The sequence below is a fragment of the Sceloporus occidentalis genome, unplaced genomic scaffold, assembly GCF_023333645.1.
Source record: "Sceloporus occidentalis isolate IW3139 unplaced genomic scaffold, rSceOcc1.0.p SCAF_8, whole genome shotgun sequence".
NCBI lineage: Eukaryota > Metazoa > Chordata > Lepidosauria > Squamata > Phrynosomatidae > Sceloporus > Sceloporus occidentalis.
The window spans coordinates 21,506,159-21,525,837 of record NW_028316988.1 but is presented as its reverse complement, the minus strand read 5'-3'; the positions used below and the strand labels follow the sequence as shown (position 1 = coordinate 21,525,837).

The following is a 19,679-nucleotide window of genomic DNA, read 5'->3' as shown; positions in this document are numbered from 1 at the left end:
CCAGTTCCCTAAGTCATTCCTTATAGTGCATGGTTTCCAGACCCTTCACCATTTTAATTGCCCTCCTTTGGACATGCTCCAGTTTCTCAATGTCCTTTTTGAATTGTGGTGCCCAGAACTGGACACAATATTCCAAGTGGGGCCTGACCAAAGCAGACTAGAGTGGCACTGTTACTTCCCTTGATCTAGACATTATACTTCTATTGATGCATCCTAAAACTACATTGGCATTTTTAGCTGCCGCATCACAATGTTGATTCATGTTCAACTTGTGGTCTACTTGGACTCCTAGATCCCTTTCACACATAGTCTTGTTCAGCCAGGTATCCCTCATCCTATAACTGTGCATTTCATTTTACCATCCTAAGTCAGTACCTTACATTTCTCCGTGTTGAATTTCATTTTGTTGGCTCTGGCCCAGCTTTCTAGCCTATTCAGGTCATTCTGAACTTTTATCCTGTCTTCTGGAATATTAGCGACTCCTCCTAATTAGCTGTCATCTGCAAATTTGATGCCCCCAATTCTGTCATCCAAGTCATTAATAAAGATGTTGAATAGCACTGGGCCCAGTACAGAACCCTGTGCGACCCCACTGGTTACTTCTCTCCAGGATGAAAATAAGCCATTGTTGAGCACTCTTTGGGTTCAGCCAGTCAAGCAATTACAAATCCATGTAACAGTCACCTCTGCTCTAGAAACCTTCCTGGTATTGATGTCAGACTAACTGGATGATAATGGTTGAGATCCTCTTTTTTCCCCTTTTTGAAGATGGAGACGTTTGCCGTCCTCCTGTCTGCTGGGACTTCTCCTGTTCTCCAGGAGTTCTCAAAGATTATTGCCAATGGCTCTGATATTACATTTGCCAGTTCTTTTAATACCCTTGGATGTAGTTCATCAGGTCCTGGAGACTTATATTCATTTAGATTAAACAGATATTCCTGTGCTATCCCTATACTTGTGCTGAAATTCCCCTATTCTGTCCTCTGCTCCATTATCCTCAGGTTGAACACCCTTTGCCTTTCCTGAGAAATTGGATTTCCTGCATGGCAGGGGGTTGGACTGGATGGCTCTTCCAACTCTATGATTCTATGAGAAGACTGAAGTAAAGAAGGTGTTGAGTAATTCTACCTTTTCTCTATCCCCTGTTAGCATTTTGCCATCTTCTCCACACAGTGGTCCTACCATTTCTGCAAAGGAGATCGAGGAGGACAAAACCCAACAGCCAATCCAACACCTTATGAGGAGGAGATGGAATCCTCTGGGGGGGTATGTGGTGAAGAAACCACAGTAGAGATCTCTGGAGGTGGAACCAGCAAAACTGGAGGAGGTGAAGACCATCTTTCAGCAGAGTCCAGGATCTCACCCTCTGATGTCAAGCCAACCTGTACCTCAACTACTTGAAGGGAAGCACCCGGGGAGGGCAGCCTCAAAATCATAGTCATCTGGGTGCGCTAAGGAGCATAAGAAGCACTGGGAATGGTAATCCTGACCTGGGAGTTTAGCCCCACACTCATTGCACCTCTTAAATGAGGTCAAAAGAGTCGCCATTCCGAAACGTAATTAAGGAGTCCGAGTCAAAGCCAAGAGACACTGTAGAACAATTGGGAAAGGCCAGAACAGTCGGAGATCTGAGTCAAAGCTATTCATGCCAATAAACCATAGGAAAAACCAGAAGAAAAGTCGTAAGAACAGACTGAGAGTCAAAAACCAAATCCTGAGGTAAATGAAAGCGATTTCAAGAGCAACGTTCCATTGATGCTCTTTGCATGGTGAGCGAAAAGGAACTGAGGTAAACAAGTGGGAACGCTAGGGGTGAAATAACAGCTGGGCAGAGATGCTGCCAAATATCTGCCTAGTAATTCTAGAAAGTTCTGAATGGTTCTGCACAGGACGGTCCACTTGTGTGATTCAGAGACCACAGAGAAGAACAATGATTCTGATTTGTCTTCATAACAACACCAATGAGATGTGGCTCTGTGACAATATAGCTAACAATGGTCTCATTCTCATAAAGCCTGATCAGCCAACCCCTCTTCCCACTCCCAGTGACTTAGTGCATAGCTACAAAGGAGGAGGGATCTAAATGGAGGGATTTAGAGATGTTAATGTCTTCTTTTGCTCTGTGTTGCCTCCAGGCCCTTTATTGTTCTGCCTCCCAACCAGAGCTGAAACATACCACATTCCCCCAGGCCTTTTGTGGGTGCCACTTCCAAGCTCTCATTGGTGTCTTTGCATTCAGCTGCTCTTCTGGATGTTCTTGTTTTTGTCGGCAGTTCTGGAGCCTGCAGGAATGTGTTCGCTACACTCCTCATCCCTTTCTTACCCAGTTCTTTTTCCACCTCTGGAAAGAAAAAGAGGAAAAAACAAACTCAGAATGCTCTAAAGCAGGGGTGGGGAACATATGTTCTGCTGAGGCTCTCTTGGGACTTAACTGGATGGTTCTCATGCCAGTAGAGAGGAGAGACAAGGTCAAACACTCATCTCTCTTTTTCCCGTTCTGGAATCCCTTCTCTCTCATTCCTTCCTTCCAGCACAGTATGTGAGAGAGGGACAAGACTCTCTTCTCAGAGGCTAAACTGATTTTGGTTTCTAAAATTAGGAGATGTGGAAGGTCTTTGGTTCAATCACAGGCATCTCCAGGCAGGGTTGTAAAATAACCTGTCTGAAACATCAATGTAAACCAGGATGGGCAATTGTGGAAGGACTGGGGGCCCACATTAGCCTCCCAGGGGACCTACACACACAGCTTCCCCAGCCAAAGTAAAGGGTTAAAAAAAATGCAGCATTTTTTACCAAGTTTTAGGGCTTTCTTTTTAACAGGAAGTAAACACGAGTCACTTTCTGTTTCAATAAGAAGCCTATCCTGTGGCGAAATTGGCCCAGACCCCAAAGTGATGGAAATTACACAAAGGGCATTTTTAAGGGGGAAAATTGAATTTTTTTGCAATACTTTTTGTGGGTCCTAAGAAGCCTCCAAACATCTTTTTGTTGCTCCACATCACATTTTTGGGTGCAATTTTAAAAAAAGTTTTACTCCCAGTGGCACTGAGGACCACAAAAGCAGGCTTCAGAAGACTGCACTTTGGCCATGCCTGATGTAAACGTTACAGAGTTTGAAGGACTAATTACCTGGCTAGTTATAAATCAGCTTCTGATGTTTCTACCTGGATCCTGTGCCCTTGAGCCCTCCAACGCTAGTTTGGGGGGGGGGGGGCAGAGAAAATTTGGCTCCAATTTCTTCTCACTTCACTGCTCCCATTCAATAATATGCTTTTACTAAATCAGCCACCTGGTCAATGCAGTCTAGTACTGCCCATTTTAACTGGCAGAAGTTCTTCAGGTTTACCAGGGATAGTTCCAGGTTTCCACAGCCTTCTTAAGAGGAACTCAGTTTCTCTTTTCTCTCTTACTCTGTCTCTATCCTCTCAGAAAGAGAATTATTAGACAATGCTGCTTACCGATCTTAAGTTCTCAGGCCTAGCACTCTACCCACCCCCACCTTTGATTTACCCCCCTCCCCTAAAAAATGTAAGGAGAAAGAAAAATGCGTGGGATTATGCAGATGAAGCAATCATGCAGAAAACAAAGCACTTATCTTGCCTCCCACGGAGCAAGAATTACCTTTGATGGCCCCTACCTTCAGAGATGCTGGATTCTTGAAACATGGTTTCAAACGCTTGGTGGATTTCAGCAAAAGAAGGTCTGTCAGAAGGGCTCCACTGCCAGCCTGGAAGGATAGGCAACACATTAGCTCTTCAAGCACAGTCTTAAACGTATACATACAACGCTTCCTGTGCTGCCTTCCACTTTTCCTAGAGATGGAATATGGACATTTTAAGAAGTCTGACCAGAAGAAAGCTAGAGGTCTTTGAGAGGAGTAGCCCAACTCCTCCTCACAATGGTGGGAGAAGGCATCCCTCTTGGAATTCACCCTCTGATTTATGAAAAGGTAATGGTGGAGGGGAGCAGCAATGTGATTTAGCGCACAAACAACCTGTACAAAGGCCATGTGAAGATACTGAGCAGCAAGTAAAACCACATTAATTGAAGAAATGCTTTATTTTTTGCTTTGGAATATTAATTAATTTATATGCCACCTTTCTCCTGGATTGGGACCCAAGACAGCTCACAAAAGGATAATAAAAACTAAACAATAAAATTTTAAAATAACCAGCTCATCACATTAAAGCAGCACCAAATTAATTTAAAAGGCCTACAAAAGTTAAAAAATTTAATCCCATCCCAGTGAAAACCCTAAGCAACTGCATATTAAAAGCTTACTTAAACATAGTCTTTCCCTGTTGAGGAAAGGAGAGCAGAGTGTGGCTGACTTGGCCTTCAGTGTATGGAAGAGTGGGAGCAGCCACTGAGATGGCCCTGTCTCCAGCATCCTCATAAAACAAGCCTGTGCTAGTGGCAGGACTGAGAGAAAGATCTGTAGATCCGAGGATTCTGGCACATTTGTATAAGGAAATGCAGTCCTTCAGATGGTCTGGACCTTAGCTGTATTTTGTTGCTGGGAGTTGGGAGTAATAATAGTTGTTGGGAGTAATAATTAGACACATTTCATTTCATTTTATTAAGGGCAGCAAGCCAAACACAGCACCAACCCTGCAGTTTCTAATTGACTGTGCCTCCAGACTAACAGGGCCATGTACATTTAGCCACTGAGTACAAAGAATAGGGAAATTGGTTACATATCCTTTTCTGTTGGCAAAGTTTTGTACCCAGCCCTAAGCATTAAAATATTTGCAGGGTCTGAGTGTTATTCCAGCTCCTGTCCTCTTTTAAGGCAGTTCCTCCAGGCCAAGAAAGCTTTAGCTTCCAGAAGACCCTTACATGCTCTCATGAGCTCATAGACCTTCTCTGGACAGCCTTCAGGGCGTTCCATGCGGTAGTCCTTCTCTAGGAGCTCATAGACCTGTGAGAGGTCAATCCCAGGGTAAGGTGACATGCCATAGGTTGCAATTTCCCAAAGCAGGACGCCAAAGGCTGCAAAAGAAACACAAGGAGATAATTTCAGATGTGGCAAATGGCAAATTGCAAGAGAGAAAGCTGTAGCTCACTAGTAGGATACATGAGCTGCAGGGAGAAGGTCCCATGTTCAATTTTCAATAACTCCAGTTAAAAAAAACTCTGGGAGGAAGGAGTTTGGGGAGAACAGTAACAGAGAGCTTGTTTGGCATACAAAAGGTCACAGGATCAACTAGGCCAATGCAGTAGACAGTGGCTGCCCGATAAAGTACAAAATACTGGACTAAAATGTCAAATATTCTGAGTCGGTATATGACAAGAACCTATGTACCGATCTATAGGTACCCTGTACTTATGTATAATTATTGCTCTGAAAATACCCCCTTTCAAACTGTCTTCACTGTGGGGAGGTAACTGCAACTAGCAGTTGCAACTTCAATTTTCATTCAGTAAAGAGATACTGCAGAATTATCGAGCAACAGATAATGCTTTGTGCATCCCTGCATGTGTCATTGGTCTAGGCTTGCATTCTTCTAACCAATTTTAATTCCAGTATCTGGGGAGAGTGAGAGGAAAGTGTAACTAGGCTATCACAAGTTGGGGGACATGTACAATTGTTTCCTGGGGCTGTGGATGTGTGAACTAAGTGCTCCCTGGCTCTTTCTGGCTTTGGGCAGATGACTGTGGAGATGTTGAAGAACAGTAACAAGCCTTTTCATCAATCCAGACAAATCTTCTGAGACATGACAGGGCAGAATTAGCTTAATTTCAGTGTACTAGCTTGTCTCGGACCTAAATGCCTGAAGTTCCTTCAGGTACTGTTAAAGGCACAATTAAGAAATGTCACACCAGATAAAAGTGAAACCTCTGCTGCTGCATGATGGCCTCTGCAAATCAGAGTCTGTCAAAATAACCCCAAAATCTGGGTGCAGCCGCCGAGAAGGTTCTATCTTGTGTACCTCTGAAGATGGTTGGACTGAGAGAAATATGCGCGGAAGCGATTTATCCAAAAAGACATGGGAAAAATTGGCGTCAAAAATATGCGGGTTAAATGGGTCTAGCGCATGCCCCCCCTCTCCGAATCACTTCAGAGATTTGGTTCAAGAGGGAACCATGGTCATTTAAACTGGTTCAAACCTATATGCGATCGGGTTTAATAGATTGTGGGAATGAGGCCAGAATATCTTCTTTTAGGACCAGCGACTTCCATCAAATGGCCTGGCATTTTGCAGATGGATAGGGAACCTATCCTAACAAGCGCATATTCCAATATAATGGGCTGTTTGGAATAGAAATGTTTAGGCATGCAGAACTGAGCCTGCATTTATTCACGATAGATCCCTTACATAAACGCTCGCGCCCGGGCCTCTGCTTGTTTTCGTAGCATTTACCGGCCGAGTGGCGAGTTGCAGCGACAGAACCATACAGGGCCCTTCTGTGTCCCTCGTCTTTATTTCCCCTTGTGAAAAATACACACGCACACACAAGCTCACTGACCCACATTTTGGGTCTTTCCCACCTCAGTCAGTGCTGACTTACAGTGCAGAAATCAACAAATTTCTGGAGAAAGACAAGTGTAATTCATTGCAGGCAAAATGAACCCAAACTTTAGGCCTGGAGAGAGGCACTGGTACAGCAGCCGGAAATAAAATGCCCTGTCTGCTTTCCCCACCCATCCCACATTGCCGCTAGGGCAGCCTTTCCCAACTCAGTGCTCTCCACATGCACTGAACTAGTGGTTCCCAAACTTTGGCCCTCCAGATGTTTCGGACTTCAGCTTCCTAAATTCCTGACTGTGGACCAAGCTGGTTAAGTTAAAAAAACTTGGGAAGACCAAAGTTTGGGAACCACTGCATTGAATAATGACCCCCATCACCCAGCGAATGGTCAGATGTAATGGAGGTTGTAGTCCAAAACATCTGGAAGACACCATGTTCTCTAGAGAGATTGGTGACCAGATCTTTCTGTCTTTGTCTGTCTCCTCCTTTGTTATTCCTCTCCTCCCTTTGTTTTTCTGGCTCCCCTTGAACTAAAAAAGGACTTAAAACCCAAATGTTAACAGGGTATGACAGAGACCATCAGCAACCAGTCTTTGTTGCTTAGACTGCTCTGCTACTCAGGCCCCAGGCCTGTAAGCAGTGAGGTATGCACTGTGGTTTTAGAGGTGCCCTTGAGGCTTCATTTTTGCCATGGAGACCATCTGCTAAATCTACAGGCCACAGAATAGTCTTACAGTTTAGACAGCACTTACATCTGAGTAGGGGGTACCATGTGGAAATGGAGCCAGCTTGTTTTCTGCTGCTCCAGAGACTAGAACACAAACCAATGAATTCAAATGACAAGAAAAGAGGTTCTGCACCTAAACACTAGGAATAACCTCTTCACTGTCAGAGCTGTTTAACAGACTGCCTCAGCAGGTGGTGGAGTCTCCTTCTTTGGAGGTCTTTAAATGGAAGCTGGCTGCGTATCACTCAGGAGTGCTGTAGCTGTGCACTCCTGCATGGTTAGACAGGCCTTGAGGTCTGTTCCCACTCTAAGATTCTATAGCTCTATCTTATCTCCTCATACAGTTACACAGGGTGTCTTTTGTTGCCTTAAAATCTTGTTTGTGTTAGGGCTGAACCCCTTCACCTCAGTGTTGTAGCCTGGCCAAGACCAGACACCATCTGAGATTGAAGACTAGAGATATTAAATGCATGACACCCCATCAACACACGGTTAATTTTCACCATAAGAAGGATGGGGATAGAAATACAATTACGTTCCATCATACATGCTGCTACAGGGTTGAAGAGGAGACTTGTAGTTGGTCTTTTTGGTAATAGCTGCAACATAACATGCCTGACAAGGCATTTAAAGTTAGCAGAACAAGTGGAGATGGGGGAGGAAAAAATTAGAAGGCTTGCATTTACAGAATCACAGGGTTAGAAGGGACCACAAGGACCATCTAGGAATGCTGTGTTCAGTTCTGTACAACAGAATTCAAAAAGGATGTTGACAAGATGGAGTGTATCCAGAGGAGGGTGACCAAAATGATGAAAGGTGTGGAAACCATGCCTTATGAGGAAAGACTTAGGGAGCTGGGTATTTTTAGCCTGGAGAACAGAAGGTTAAGAGTTTACATGATAGCCCTCTTTGCAGGTTTTTAAATTGAGGCTGGGTGCTTTGACTGTGTATTCCTGCATGGCGAGGGGGAGTGGACTTGATGGTCCTTGAGATCTCTTCCAACTCTTATGTTTCTATCATTCTAGTCCAACCCCCTGCCATGCAATAATACACAACTAAATCACCTCTGAAAGATGCCCACAGAAACTCTATTTAAAATTCTTCAAAAAAGGAGAGACCGCACCCTTTCAAGGCAGTCTATTCTACTGTCCAACAGTTCTTACAATAAAGTAGTTCTTCCTAATGTTTAGGTGCAATCTCTTTTCTTCTTTTCCAGCTAATAGCATTTAAATCATGTCTAGATTTCAATCTCTCAAGGAATGATGCCACTAAGCAGACTGGAACATTACATTTAGTTCTCTGGAAGGTGCAGAGAAAACAAACAAACAAACAAATTCAGAAAAAGCAACAAATTAAAAATTCATTGTGACACAAGGTTTCTTGAAATCCAACTAAGAAACTAAATTAGTATCTGATTCCTCATTATAAAGGATAGCCTTTTGATATCAATTCAGTAACTTGTACATAATTACGTCAGTCACCCTGTACATTATCTGTTAACATGAAGGCAAGGCCATTGCCATCACATTTAAAGGGTAAACATCACCTCATGTGTGAGAAATAACTGCTAGCCATTTCAGGCTAGCCATTTTCAGAATGTTCCTTTGTTAGACCTCTGTCCTCAAGTGGAGACGGCAAGTGAATTTGTTGTTAAAAAAGAAAAAGGAGGTGATATGCAGCAGAAAGACTTATCCACTTGGGAAGGGTCTGTTTTTATACTGTTATGATGGAATCCAGACACCGAAAAGTGCCAGAGACAAACCACACAATGCTTGGCTGCTCTCCTAATCCCCCACTGGGATTGGAATATGCACATCGCAAGACCGGTTGTATGCACGGATAGTTACAATTTGGGCAGGTGGGGGAGTGGTGTGTGAGGACAATGACTTAAATTGAGAAAGATGTCTATAAAGTTATGAATAATGCAGGTACTTGAAAGGAGAGATATTTGTTGCTTCGGAATTATTAGCAAACCCAGATTCTGAGCAGGAAAAAACAAGTCTATGCACATTTGCATAATGGGCACATATGTTCACAGTATGAATGGCACAGTTCAGTGGTGGAGCACCTGCCTCACATACAGAAAATCCTTGGTTCAATTTTTGGCATTTCCAGCTAAGGAGATCAGGCCACAAGTGGTGAAGATCACTGGTTGAGTACTGGGGGAAGTGGACAGATGAAACTCACCCCACTCAGTCAGTTACCCCCCCCCCCACCCCCCACCCCGTCCTTTTTAAGATTTTTGTGAAGCAGAAAATATCAGCAACAGAACCAGGGCGCTTCTGCATGAAAGGTATGTGCTCTGCCAAGTGAGCCATGGGCCCACCTTGCGATTGAAAGTCTAAGCTACATCATCTTTATTTTTCTTATTTTGCAGTAAAACTCTTAACTCCTAAGCATCTTGATTTCATGATTTAGCCCTTGATCCAACTGCTTTAATACAGTGTGAGGCTCTTACCCCAGACATCAGACTTAATAGAGAACTTGTTGTAAGCGAGGCTTTCTGGCGCAGTCCACTTGATGGGGAACTTGGCCCCAGCATGTGCTGTGTATGTATCGCCTGTCATCAATCTGCTCAGGCCGAAGTCAGCTACCTTCACCAGATGGTTCTCCCCTACGAGGCAGTTCCGAGCAGCAAGATCCCTAGGGAGACAGAGCAGGAACATGGGTATGAAATCCCTCATGGGAGAAGGAAAACCTCTTTACTGAGGCTACAACTACTATCACCAGCACTCAGCAGTCCTTTAAGATACACCTGTTGTGCTATTCCATGAACAAATCTTCTCAAGGGAGTCAGTTTGCACACTTTGCTGCCTTCCCTCCATCTACCAAATCCATATAAAAGCTGAGGACAGAGAATCAAGTGATGTGTGAAACAAGACAAAGCTTTCAGTTCCCACACATATCTACCTACTCATGTTTTTCATTCCACTTGAGCCTTAAGAAAAGTTACTTTTTTAAAACTGTAACTCCTAGAAAACCCCAGCCAGCCTTGTTACTGGAGGCTCCTGAGACTTGCATGTTCAAAGTGTATCTTTCCCAAGCTTTGAAATAGTGCATGTTCCTCATGTAGTTTTTAAGGTCAATAACAGTCAAGGGAAGACAAGAGAGGGTTTTGTGTCTGAGGAGCCAAGAAAGCTCCTGGAGGAATGGCAGAGTAGGCAGCCCCAGGGAAGGCCTTTCTCCTGACACAGCAATAGCAAAGGGACATCTGGAGTTGGTTTAGCTGCAGTCTTTGTTTTGGTGGATCAACAATATAGTTGAGAAGTATGATCCAGTGTCCTTATTTATTTTAAACTTTTTTACGTTGTTATCATCATCACCACCATCATCATTCATGGCTTCTTCCCAGTGCTGGACTCAAAGTGGCTTACAACTGTTAAAGCAAACACTGAATAAAACCGCTCGGCCACAGAATGATTACCTCCTCACACCAGGTTTTATACTATCGCTCTGCCCATGTTCTGTTTACTACTAATTAATATAGCAATTTAAACAGTAGATAAAAATAAATAAACAACAATAGACAAATAAACAGCAAAAGGGATTGATCCATTACTTTCTCTCTTTGGTGGCCAGGCATCTATTCAGGAAAGGCCTGCCGGAAGAGCTCTGTCTTAATGGATCTCATCCAGCAAGTAATTTCATACTCTGGAAACGATAGCCGAAAAGGTCCTCTGGGCAGTTGTGAATAATCTGTTTTTTATTGGTTGTAGCAGACTTCTCCCAGAGGATCTAAGTGTGTGGGGTGGATTATACGGAAGGAGGCGGTCCAGGATGTATTTTGGACCCAAGCCATTTAGAGCTTTAAAGGTAAAATAAAATTCTAGTTAAAATACTAATTTTTAACTGTAATATGTTTAATCCTTTTTAAGGGGGAGGTGTTGTTATATTGATGTAATATTGTGTGAGGATGTTTTAACTGTTAGCTGCTTTGATGGTTTTTACAGAAAAGCGGGATATAAATAAAAGTTTTATTTATTTATTTTTATAGATAAAAAATTACCTTATGCAGAAGTGAAAAATTTACTTAAACTATCAATAAAATTAAAAGCAGTTAAAGACAAACCATTAAATAGAATAGCAACAAATACAGCACATGAAAAGCCCTTTCGTCCTGAGCAGCCAGCCTTCAAAGGCTTGTCAAAACAGAAAGCTATTTACCTCTCTATATAGGGCAGCAAGGAGAGTGCCAGTCTGATCTCTCTGGGAAGAGAGTCCCAGAGCCTGGGAGCAGCCACCAAGAAAACCCTCTGCTGTGTTCCAACCAGATGTCCCTGTGAGGATTGTGGGGAAGAGGGAAGGGCCTCCCCAGGAGATCTCAAGAAATGAGCAGGTTCATATAGGGCAGTGGTTCCCAACCTGTGGGTTGGGACCCCTTTGGGGGTCGAATGACCCTTTCATGGGGGTCGCCTAAGACCATTGGAAAACACCTGTTTAATTACAGTTATGAAATAGCAACGAAAATAATTTCATGGGTTTGGGTCACCACAACAAAAGGAACTGTATTAAAGGGTCGAGGCATTAGAAAGGTTGGGAACCACTGATATAGGGGGATATATAACCTGGACCTCAACCATTTAGGTATTTATTTTCAGCTGACCAGGTTTCCAGAATAGGTTACATACAAACAATAGGTCATTAAAGAAGGAATAATTCCAGCCAGGGAGGGGGGGATATGTTGGACAATGCTGGTGAAGGTGAATTGAGGGAAGAAGGAAAGGTTAGAGGAAGAAATAACAAAGAAGGTATGAGAACGTAGACAAATTTAAGAGAGGAGTGTTGGTTAGATACGGAAAGCAAAAAAATAGGAGAAGAGAAATAAGATAAAAGGAGAGGAAGGATATAGAATACCTAATACACTGTTTGAGTGCAGAAACAAATTGTTTACTGACATATATTTTGATTTATGGATATGAGTTGTGAAGTTAAGAATGTTATCTTTTGTGTCTAAAAACTTAATAAAAATATCAATAAAAAAGAAAGAAAGAAAAGTCAGCAGTAGAAGTAGCAGCACCAAATTGCTTGTTCAACAAGAGCAAGTCCTGTGAAAGGGCACTTTAATTTGTCAAATAGCATCTACCCCATTTCTTATCAGCAAACACTGACACGGTGAGCATATAAAGAAAAGCACCTTGTCATTAATATCAATCTTGGCTTCCACCCCCCAATAGTTTAAATCACTCAGTGAGGTCACTGTCATGGATTTGAAAATGACTGAAGAGGAGAGTGATGGTACACCAAAGGTATTGGGTAGGAGGCTTGGGGAGAAAAGGATGCACAGTTTGCAAGGTTAAAAGGGGGAGACAAAAAGAAGATATGGAAGATGCGGGGAAAGCTTTTTCATTTTCTCTCACTGTGTGTGGTCCCTGGCAGCAAAGAAAACAATTTGCCCAAGAGGCAGAAGAAATGAGCAAGGACACTGCCCATTTTTCCAGGATAGCATGGTGACAAGGGCAAGACTTAAATTGAGCTACACAGGAGATCTCTGCCCACAACAGCAGAGTCTATGGCGGTGCTTGAGAGACTTTCAACACAGCATGAGAAATGGTGACTCAGGTTGAACTTGTGGTCTACTACTTCCCTTGACTCTTGATGCAGTCTAGAATCACATTGGGTTTTTAAGCTGCCGCTTCGCACTATTTACTCATGTTCAACTTCTAGTCTACTAGGACTCCAATTCCTGTTCACATGTACTGTCCCGCATCCTATATTGGTGCATTTCATTTTTTATTTTTTAGCCTAACTGTAGTACCTCACATTTCTTCCTCTTAAAATTCTTTTTGTTAGTTTTGGCCCAGCTTTCTAATCTATTAAGGTCATTTGAATTTTGATCCTGTACTCCATGGTATTAGCTACCCCTTTTAATGATAAGCATGGCCTCTATTCTTTTGCTCAAGTCATTGATAAAGCTGTTGAATAGCACTAGTCACTTCTCTCCAGGATGAGCAGCAGCACCCTTTAGGTTTGGCCAGTTAACCAACTACAAATCCACCTAACAGTAGTACTGTCTAGTCTGCCCTTTACTAGTTTGTTTGCAAGAATATCATGGGGGACCTTGTCGAAGCCCTTATTGAAATTAAGATATTCTACATCTACAACCTTCCCTTCATCTACCAAGATCGTAATTTTATCCAAAAAAGTAGTAGGATTAGTCTGTCTTGACTTGTTTTTGAGAAACCCATGTTGACTTTTTGTGATTGTGACATTCCTTTCTAAATGTTTATGGACTCTCTCTTTACTGAGCTGCTCTAGAATCCTTCCTGGTATTGATGTCAGACTAACTGGGCAGTAATTGTATGGGTCTTCTCCCCCTTCCTGCCCTTTTTGAAGATGGGGACAATATTTGCCCTCCTGAGACACCCTGAGGCCTTGCCATTCATCAACAGAACAACACAGTCTTGAAATGAATACAATTTGGCTACCAATCCTGAAAAATAGCAATATCAGGACTCCGCAAATGCAAATGAGAAACCACCCAGGGTCAGGGGCTTTCTCAGCAGACAATGATCACTAATTAAGCAGACACAATCTTCTTTGTATATCCTCCCACCCTGAGGCCTGGCCATCAACAACAAAACAATGCACAGATTAACAATGGAGATCACCCCTCCCTACCCAGGGTCACACAGTATATACCCAACTCACTTCCATGCCAGCACTCTCTGAAGATGCCATCCACAGATGCTGGTGAAACATCAGGAATAAACTCTTCTAGCACATGGCCACATAGCCCGAAAAACCCACAAAAAACTATGTCTTCAAATACATGGCTACCACTGAAAGGGAGCCTCTTAATAGTTTTGACACCCTTCCCCCGTCAGCGAGTGAGGCACACATTTCTTTTTGTGTTGGAGACATGCAGACAATACAGTAAGGTTGACCAAATTTTTCAACGAATTCTGTTATTACATTGTTCAGAAGCCATTTCCACAGAGAAAGAATGCAAAGTGCTAACCATAATTGCAGCACACTTAAAGGTCAAAATCCTCCAGACAGCCATTCTTGAAAAGATGCTTAATAGAGGAGGGAGAGGCAAACCATCCAGACAATAGCAGGGAGAAGAATCACTAAAGCGCAAGATGACAATGATGGAAGGCATGTTGAAAAGGCACCAGGAAGAAAAAGAAAGGGGGAAAAGTTTTTTTTTCCCCTGAGAGTCTGGTAGAGCTGATGGTTTGAGAAAAAAGGTGTCATTATGGGTGATTTGTCGGCTCTTCGAGATGGAATGGGGAGAGCCATTTTATAAAGAACTGCAATGATTAGGAAGAAAGGTTTCATCATGAGCCTTATTGTAAAACCATAGATGAGTAAGAAGTATTGCCTCACCTTGCCTCACCTGGGCCTTACAAAATTAAAATATGATGGTCAGAGGGGCAAGTCATGGAGGCACAAGAGCTTTCTGGAGTTATAAATGTACAAAGGATGAGAATGCTACATTTTCTACATTATCTAATTCTCTCATATACAACCTGATAGGACATTATGGCTTCCCTTTGTGTTGAGTCCCGTTGGACTTGCACAAGGCATTCCCGAGGGTCAGACATTGGTTCCTGCTTCCTATGCTACTCATTAAAGTAAGTGATGGTATGTGGTTCAAGACATGACATTCACCTATGAGCTCAAAGTCTGCTTTGCCCTGTATTATGAGACTTCTTTATAAATCTACTGTTCCTAATGCCCAATTTCCAAATAAAGATATTTTGGAGCAGAGCCAGGAAAACCTGTGTTCTTTCATATGTAGTTAGACTACAGCTGAAAGAATCCATAATTAGTGCCCATCCTTCGTATTATTGTGTGCTTTCCATTCTTTTCTGACATATGGCAACCCTACACTGACCTGACCCTATTACAGGGCAGCGGCGTCCTGCACCAGGGAGTCACCCAGGGTGGGGGGTAGGGCTTCAGGTCAGAGCCAAAGGGGCCTGCTCCCAACTCCCTACCCTGTGCAGCTTTACTTCAGAGTAAAGCTGCATGGGGCAGGGATGGGGTGGGTGGGTGCCTGGCCCTCTCCTTCCCTGTCCCCCATTGCTTTACTCTAAACTAAAGCCATGCAGGGCAGGGATGGGGGGTGCTCACTGGGAGTCACCCCCTTCAGTAGTGTCCCCCAGTATAGTCTACCCTCCACAGTCCTAGTGACACTACTGTTACAGGGTTTTCTTGGCAGAATTTGTTCAGTGGGTGGTTACCCTTGTCTTCTTCTGAGGCTGAGAGTGTGACCTGCCCAAGTGGTCTGCATGGCTGTGTGGTGTCTCCCAGTGTTCTAGCACAACACTCAGATTCACTACATCACTATTGGGCATCCTGCCTGAAACGAATGGGAACCTGTTTCTTATAGCAGGTTCTTCACCTGTTAACAGAACACAACAGAATAAAAGGATTTTTGTAAATTGCAGAAAAAGTAGCTGAATCAAGGTGCTGGAGAAACTCGCCTATGATGAAAGGCTAAAGAACTTAGAATTTTGCTAGTTAAGAAAATAAATATGATTAAGGGTGAGTTGGGGATTCATGAAAGAGATTTAGCAAGCTGATTTTACTGTATGCCTTCCTGGGATCTTCAATTATAGAAAGAGATATAAATATTGAAATCAATCAATCAACCCACCCATTGCTCTCAAGGTGGAGAAAATTAACAGAGAAACATTTTCTCCCTCTCAACCTTAGGAGGTATGGTTATCCAATAAAACCTGTTGGAAATTCAGGACAGACAAAAGGAAGAACTTATTGACATGCTGTTTTAACTGCAATTTCCTACTACAAGATGTAGTGACAGCCAGTGCTTACAAGGCTTTAAAAGTAGGGTACACAAACATCATGGAGAATGAGCCATCAGTGTTTATCAGTCATGACAGATCTCTTTATTATCTCTGGGACCAGAGGCAGGATGTTTCTCTGAATACCAAGCTGCTGAGGGACATGAGCTATATGGTCTTCTTGTCCTGCTTGGGAAGCCACCAACCTATCATTGTTACTGTCTGAATGACACTGGCCAACACCACCGATATTCCCTAGCCCCTGTCTACAAGAACTCTTGAAAGCAGTAGAAGCATGCTAGTAAGCAAGAGACACACAGCAAAATCCTGAACATATTCAGGGCACATTCACACGTTCCATGTGTGGAAACCTTATGTGTACACAAGAACACTGCTCCAGTCACAAAACTTAATACTTATCTTGTCTCAGCCCTGCATGATAGGACAGCATCAACAAATCCATACAGCGGACAAGACAGTTGAAAATAATAATGTGTGATTTTTGTTCTGCTGCTCACTGAGTATTATTATTATTATTATTGGTGATGATGGTGGTGGTATTATTATATTTACTTATATTCTGCATATTCCCCAAAATCATAACTCAAAGAAGTTTACAATTTAAAAGAAAAATACAATTAAAACATACAAAAGTTCGGATTGTATATTTTTAATCTTGTAAGCCGCCTCAATTGCATTTTGTAGAGAGGCAGGGTATATATATATATATATATATATATATATATATATATATAAATATTACAGTATTAAAACAAATCACACATTTAAAAAAAAGAAAACGCAGTTTTAAAAAAAGATAAAAGTGCTTAAAAACAGTACCATTAAAACAGTACAACGCCCCCAGCCCATTCTTTAAAGACTTTCGGTTTTAAAAAATCTATCTGAATAAAAATATATTAGTGTGCCAACATAAGGATATTAAGGTTTTGGGGGGGGGGGCACTCTGGCCTCCCTGAGAAGGGAGTTCTAGAGTCTAGGGGCAGCCACCGAGAAGACCCTCTCTTTTGTCTCCATCAATGATGCTTGCAATGGTGATGTGACTGAGAGAATGGCCTCTGCTGATGATCTGACAGCCAGGGCCAGCTCATACAGGAGATATGGTTTCTGACACAGCCTGAACATAAGGCATGTAGGGCTTTATAGATCATAACAAGCACTTTTAATTGTGCCTGGAAACAAACTGGCAGCCACTGGACCTGTTTTAAGAGGAGCCTTGTGTGGTCTCTGTAACTTGCCCCAGATAACAGTCTGGATGCAGTTCTTTGCATCAACTTAAGTTTCCAAACACTCTTCAAAGGCAGCCCCAAGTAGAGCACACTAAAGTAATCCTAACAGGATCTAACAGGATATAAGGCAAGCATCATCTCAAGGAATGAGTGCAGTTGGTACACAAGCTCTAGATGTGCAAAAGCACTCCAGGTCACTGGAGAGATCTGGGCTTCCAGGTACAAAGCTGAGTCCAGGAGTACCCCAACACTGCCTCTTCAGGGGGAGTATAACTCCATCCAGCACAAGCAGAATCCCTATTCCCTGATCTGCCTTCTGACTGACCAGAAGCAGCTCTGTCTTGCCTGGTTTCAATTTGTTTGTCCTCATCCAATCCATTACTGATGATAGACACTAGTTTAGAAGCAGGACAGCCTCCTTGGACTGTGGTAGAAAGAAGTAGTAGAGTTGAATGTCATCCACATACTGATGGCACAGCACCCCAAAACTCTGGATGACCACTCTCAGCGTTTTCATGTATGTGTTGAATAGCATAGGGGACAAAACAGAACCATGAGAATGGATGGAGTGAGAGCAGGAGAGGTACCCAAGGGAAAGGAGAAAAGGAGAGTGTTTTGGTTTCATGACTATTGAGATTGTAGTCCACTTAAAATGTGAATTTATGTATGCTTTAATTATGGCATGGTTCTTTATCCTGACAACACATATTTGTGTTTGCCATCTACAGTTTTCTGAATACAGCTTTTCGGGTTTCACTACAGACAGCTTGGATGTCTGAAGTGCAATGTTCCTGTACATGACAGCAGCCTACAAGAGGTGAGTTTCCACTCAAACCTCTCCTTGGCCAATCTTCTTTGCAGGATTCTAGATGCATGTTTAGGAGCCAAAGATGGGCCTGGAACTATCACTACGACTGGAGAAAGGAGAACAAGCCAGAGGCAGGAATTTCAATCTGAGGAAAGGTAAAACTGGCCAGAAGAGGATTGGCTGCCCACAGCCCTTCTTGTTCTGAAAGAATCCTCTCTGCAGAGTGCTCTAGAGGGGACTGCTAGGCTCACATTATAAAAAGATGCAATATTACTTGCCATTTCTCTCTAAGAGCAGTTGAGAGTCATGGTTTGGCAGGCAAAGACTCTAGACACAATTCCCCATGTAGCACCTGCACTTTCCAAGACAACGCAGCAGACATTAATGGAAAACACTCTGGTTTGACAAAACAGCTGTTGTGGAACTTAGAGGAAGAGTTTTGGGAACAAGGCTGAGTGGTCTGTTCTTTCCCTTACCGATGGATGAAATTCTTCTTCTCCAAGTACTCCATGGCAGAGGAGATCTGGGTTGCCATGTACAGGAGGACAACAGCATTCACTTCCTGCCTGTTACAGTCCCGGAGGTAATCCAACAGGTTCCCATAGGTCATGAATTCAGTGATGATATAAAACGGAGGCTCCCGCGTACACACACCTGTGGAATGATCAAAATAATTAATTCAGTCTCACTGATGTTTCACTTGAGAGAACTTTTGTCAGCTTCTTTAGCTAACATGGCAAAGAAAAGGTGATAGAAGCAAATGAAAGTTTCCCCAGAATCTGGCTAGAGAAGTCTAAGCTTTAGGTCTTTCAAATATTAAATGCAAGTAAAATGAGTTCATTAAAAACCCTGTTCTATTTTTTAGAAATTGCAGGCTCTTGCCACAGGACTGAAATGTCTGTAAGTAATATCTCAGTATGGTAAGTAGCTTATCTACTTCTTAACATCCCTATCACCGCATGGGGCTTTGGTTCAAGTCAGCCTGAGCAGTATTTATGTCACTTACCCAGTAATTGCACCAAGTTTGGGTGCTTGATCTCTTTCATTACTGCTGCCTCTTTCAAGAATTCTTCCACTTCCATGGTGTCCTCCTGCAAAGGGGAGTTAAAGGAGAAAGAGTCAGAGGAGACAGTTCTGGAAACAGGAGGGTTTCAACATATGGAGAAGAGTGAAGGAAGCACCTGAAATTAAAGCTGCTGTGTGCTGATGATTTCCAACCTCAACCTTGCTTTGCCTCTTGTGCAATTATATCTCGCTGATGCCTACTGTACCTTTTGACCAATTCTGTTCCCATGTATCACAACTCTTGTGAGAGTCCATTTTCTTTCCCCTTTCCAACAACTTCATAAAACACAAAGTTCAGATGGGGTTTACCAGTTTGTTTGAAAGAGTATCATGGGGGATCTTGTTGGAATCCTTATTGAAATTAAGATATCTACACCCATAACATTCCCTTCATCTACCAAGCTCATAATTTTATCAAAAAAGTAGTAGGATTAGTCTTGACATGACTTGTTTTTGAGAAATCCATGTTGACTTTTTGTGATTATAGCATTCCTTTCTAAATGCTTACAGACTCCCTGTTTAATGAGCTGCTCTAGAATCTTTAGTGGTATTGATATCAAGCTAACTGGGCAATAATAGTTTAGGTCCTCTTTTCTCGCTTTTGTG

At 42.7% G+C, this 19,679-nt stretch overlaps 1 protein-coding gene across 3 annotated transcripts in view; it reads right to left on the bottom strand.

Moving 5' to 3' along the window:
• The window catches only part of ABL1 (ABL proto-oncogene 1, non-receptor tyrosine kinase), a 73,986-nt gene that overhangs the window by 6,320 nt on the left and 47,987 nt on the right, over positions 1-19,679 (bottom strand). For 2 of the 3 annotated variants that reach the window (XM_089535228.1, XM_089535229.1), the window contains exons 5-10: positions 19,015-19,099; positions 18,485-18,662; positions 9,659-9,843; positions 4,840-4,992; positions 3,638-3,727; positions 2,177-2,341 (exon numbers count right to left, since the gene is read on the bottom strand). In XM_089535228.1, coding sequence (XP_089391354.1) covers positions 2,177-2,341; positions 3,638-3,727; positions 4,840-4,992; positions 9,659-9,843; positions 18,485-18,662; positions 19,015-19,099 — 856 coding nt within the window. The remainder of the gene's footprint in view (positions 1-2,176; positions 2,342-3,637; positions 3,728-4,839; positions 4,993-9,658; positions 9,844-18,484; positions 18,663-19,014; positions 19,100-19,679) is intronic. The other variant, XM_089535230.1, reaches the window with a different exon arrangement.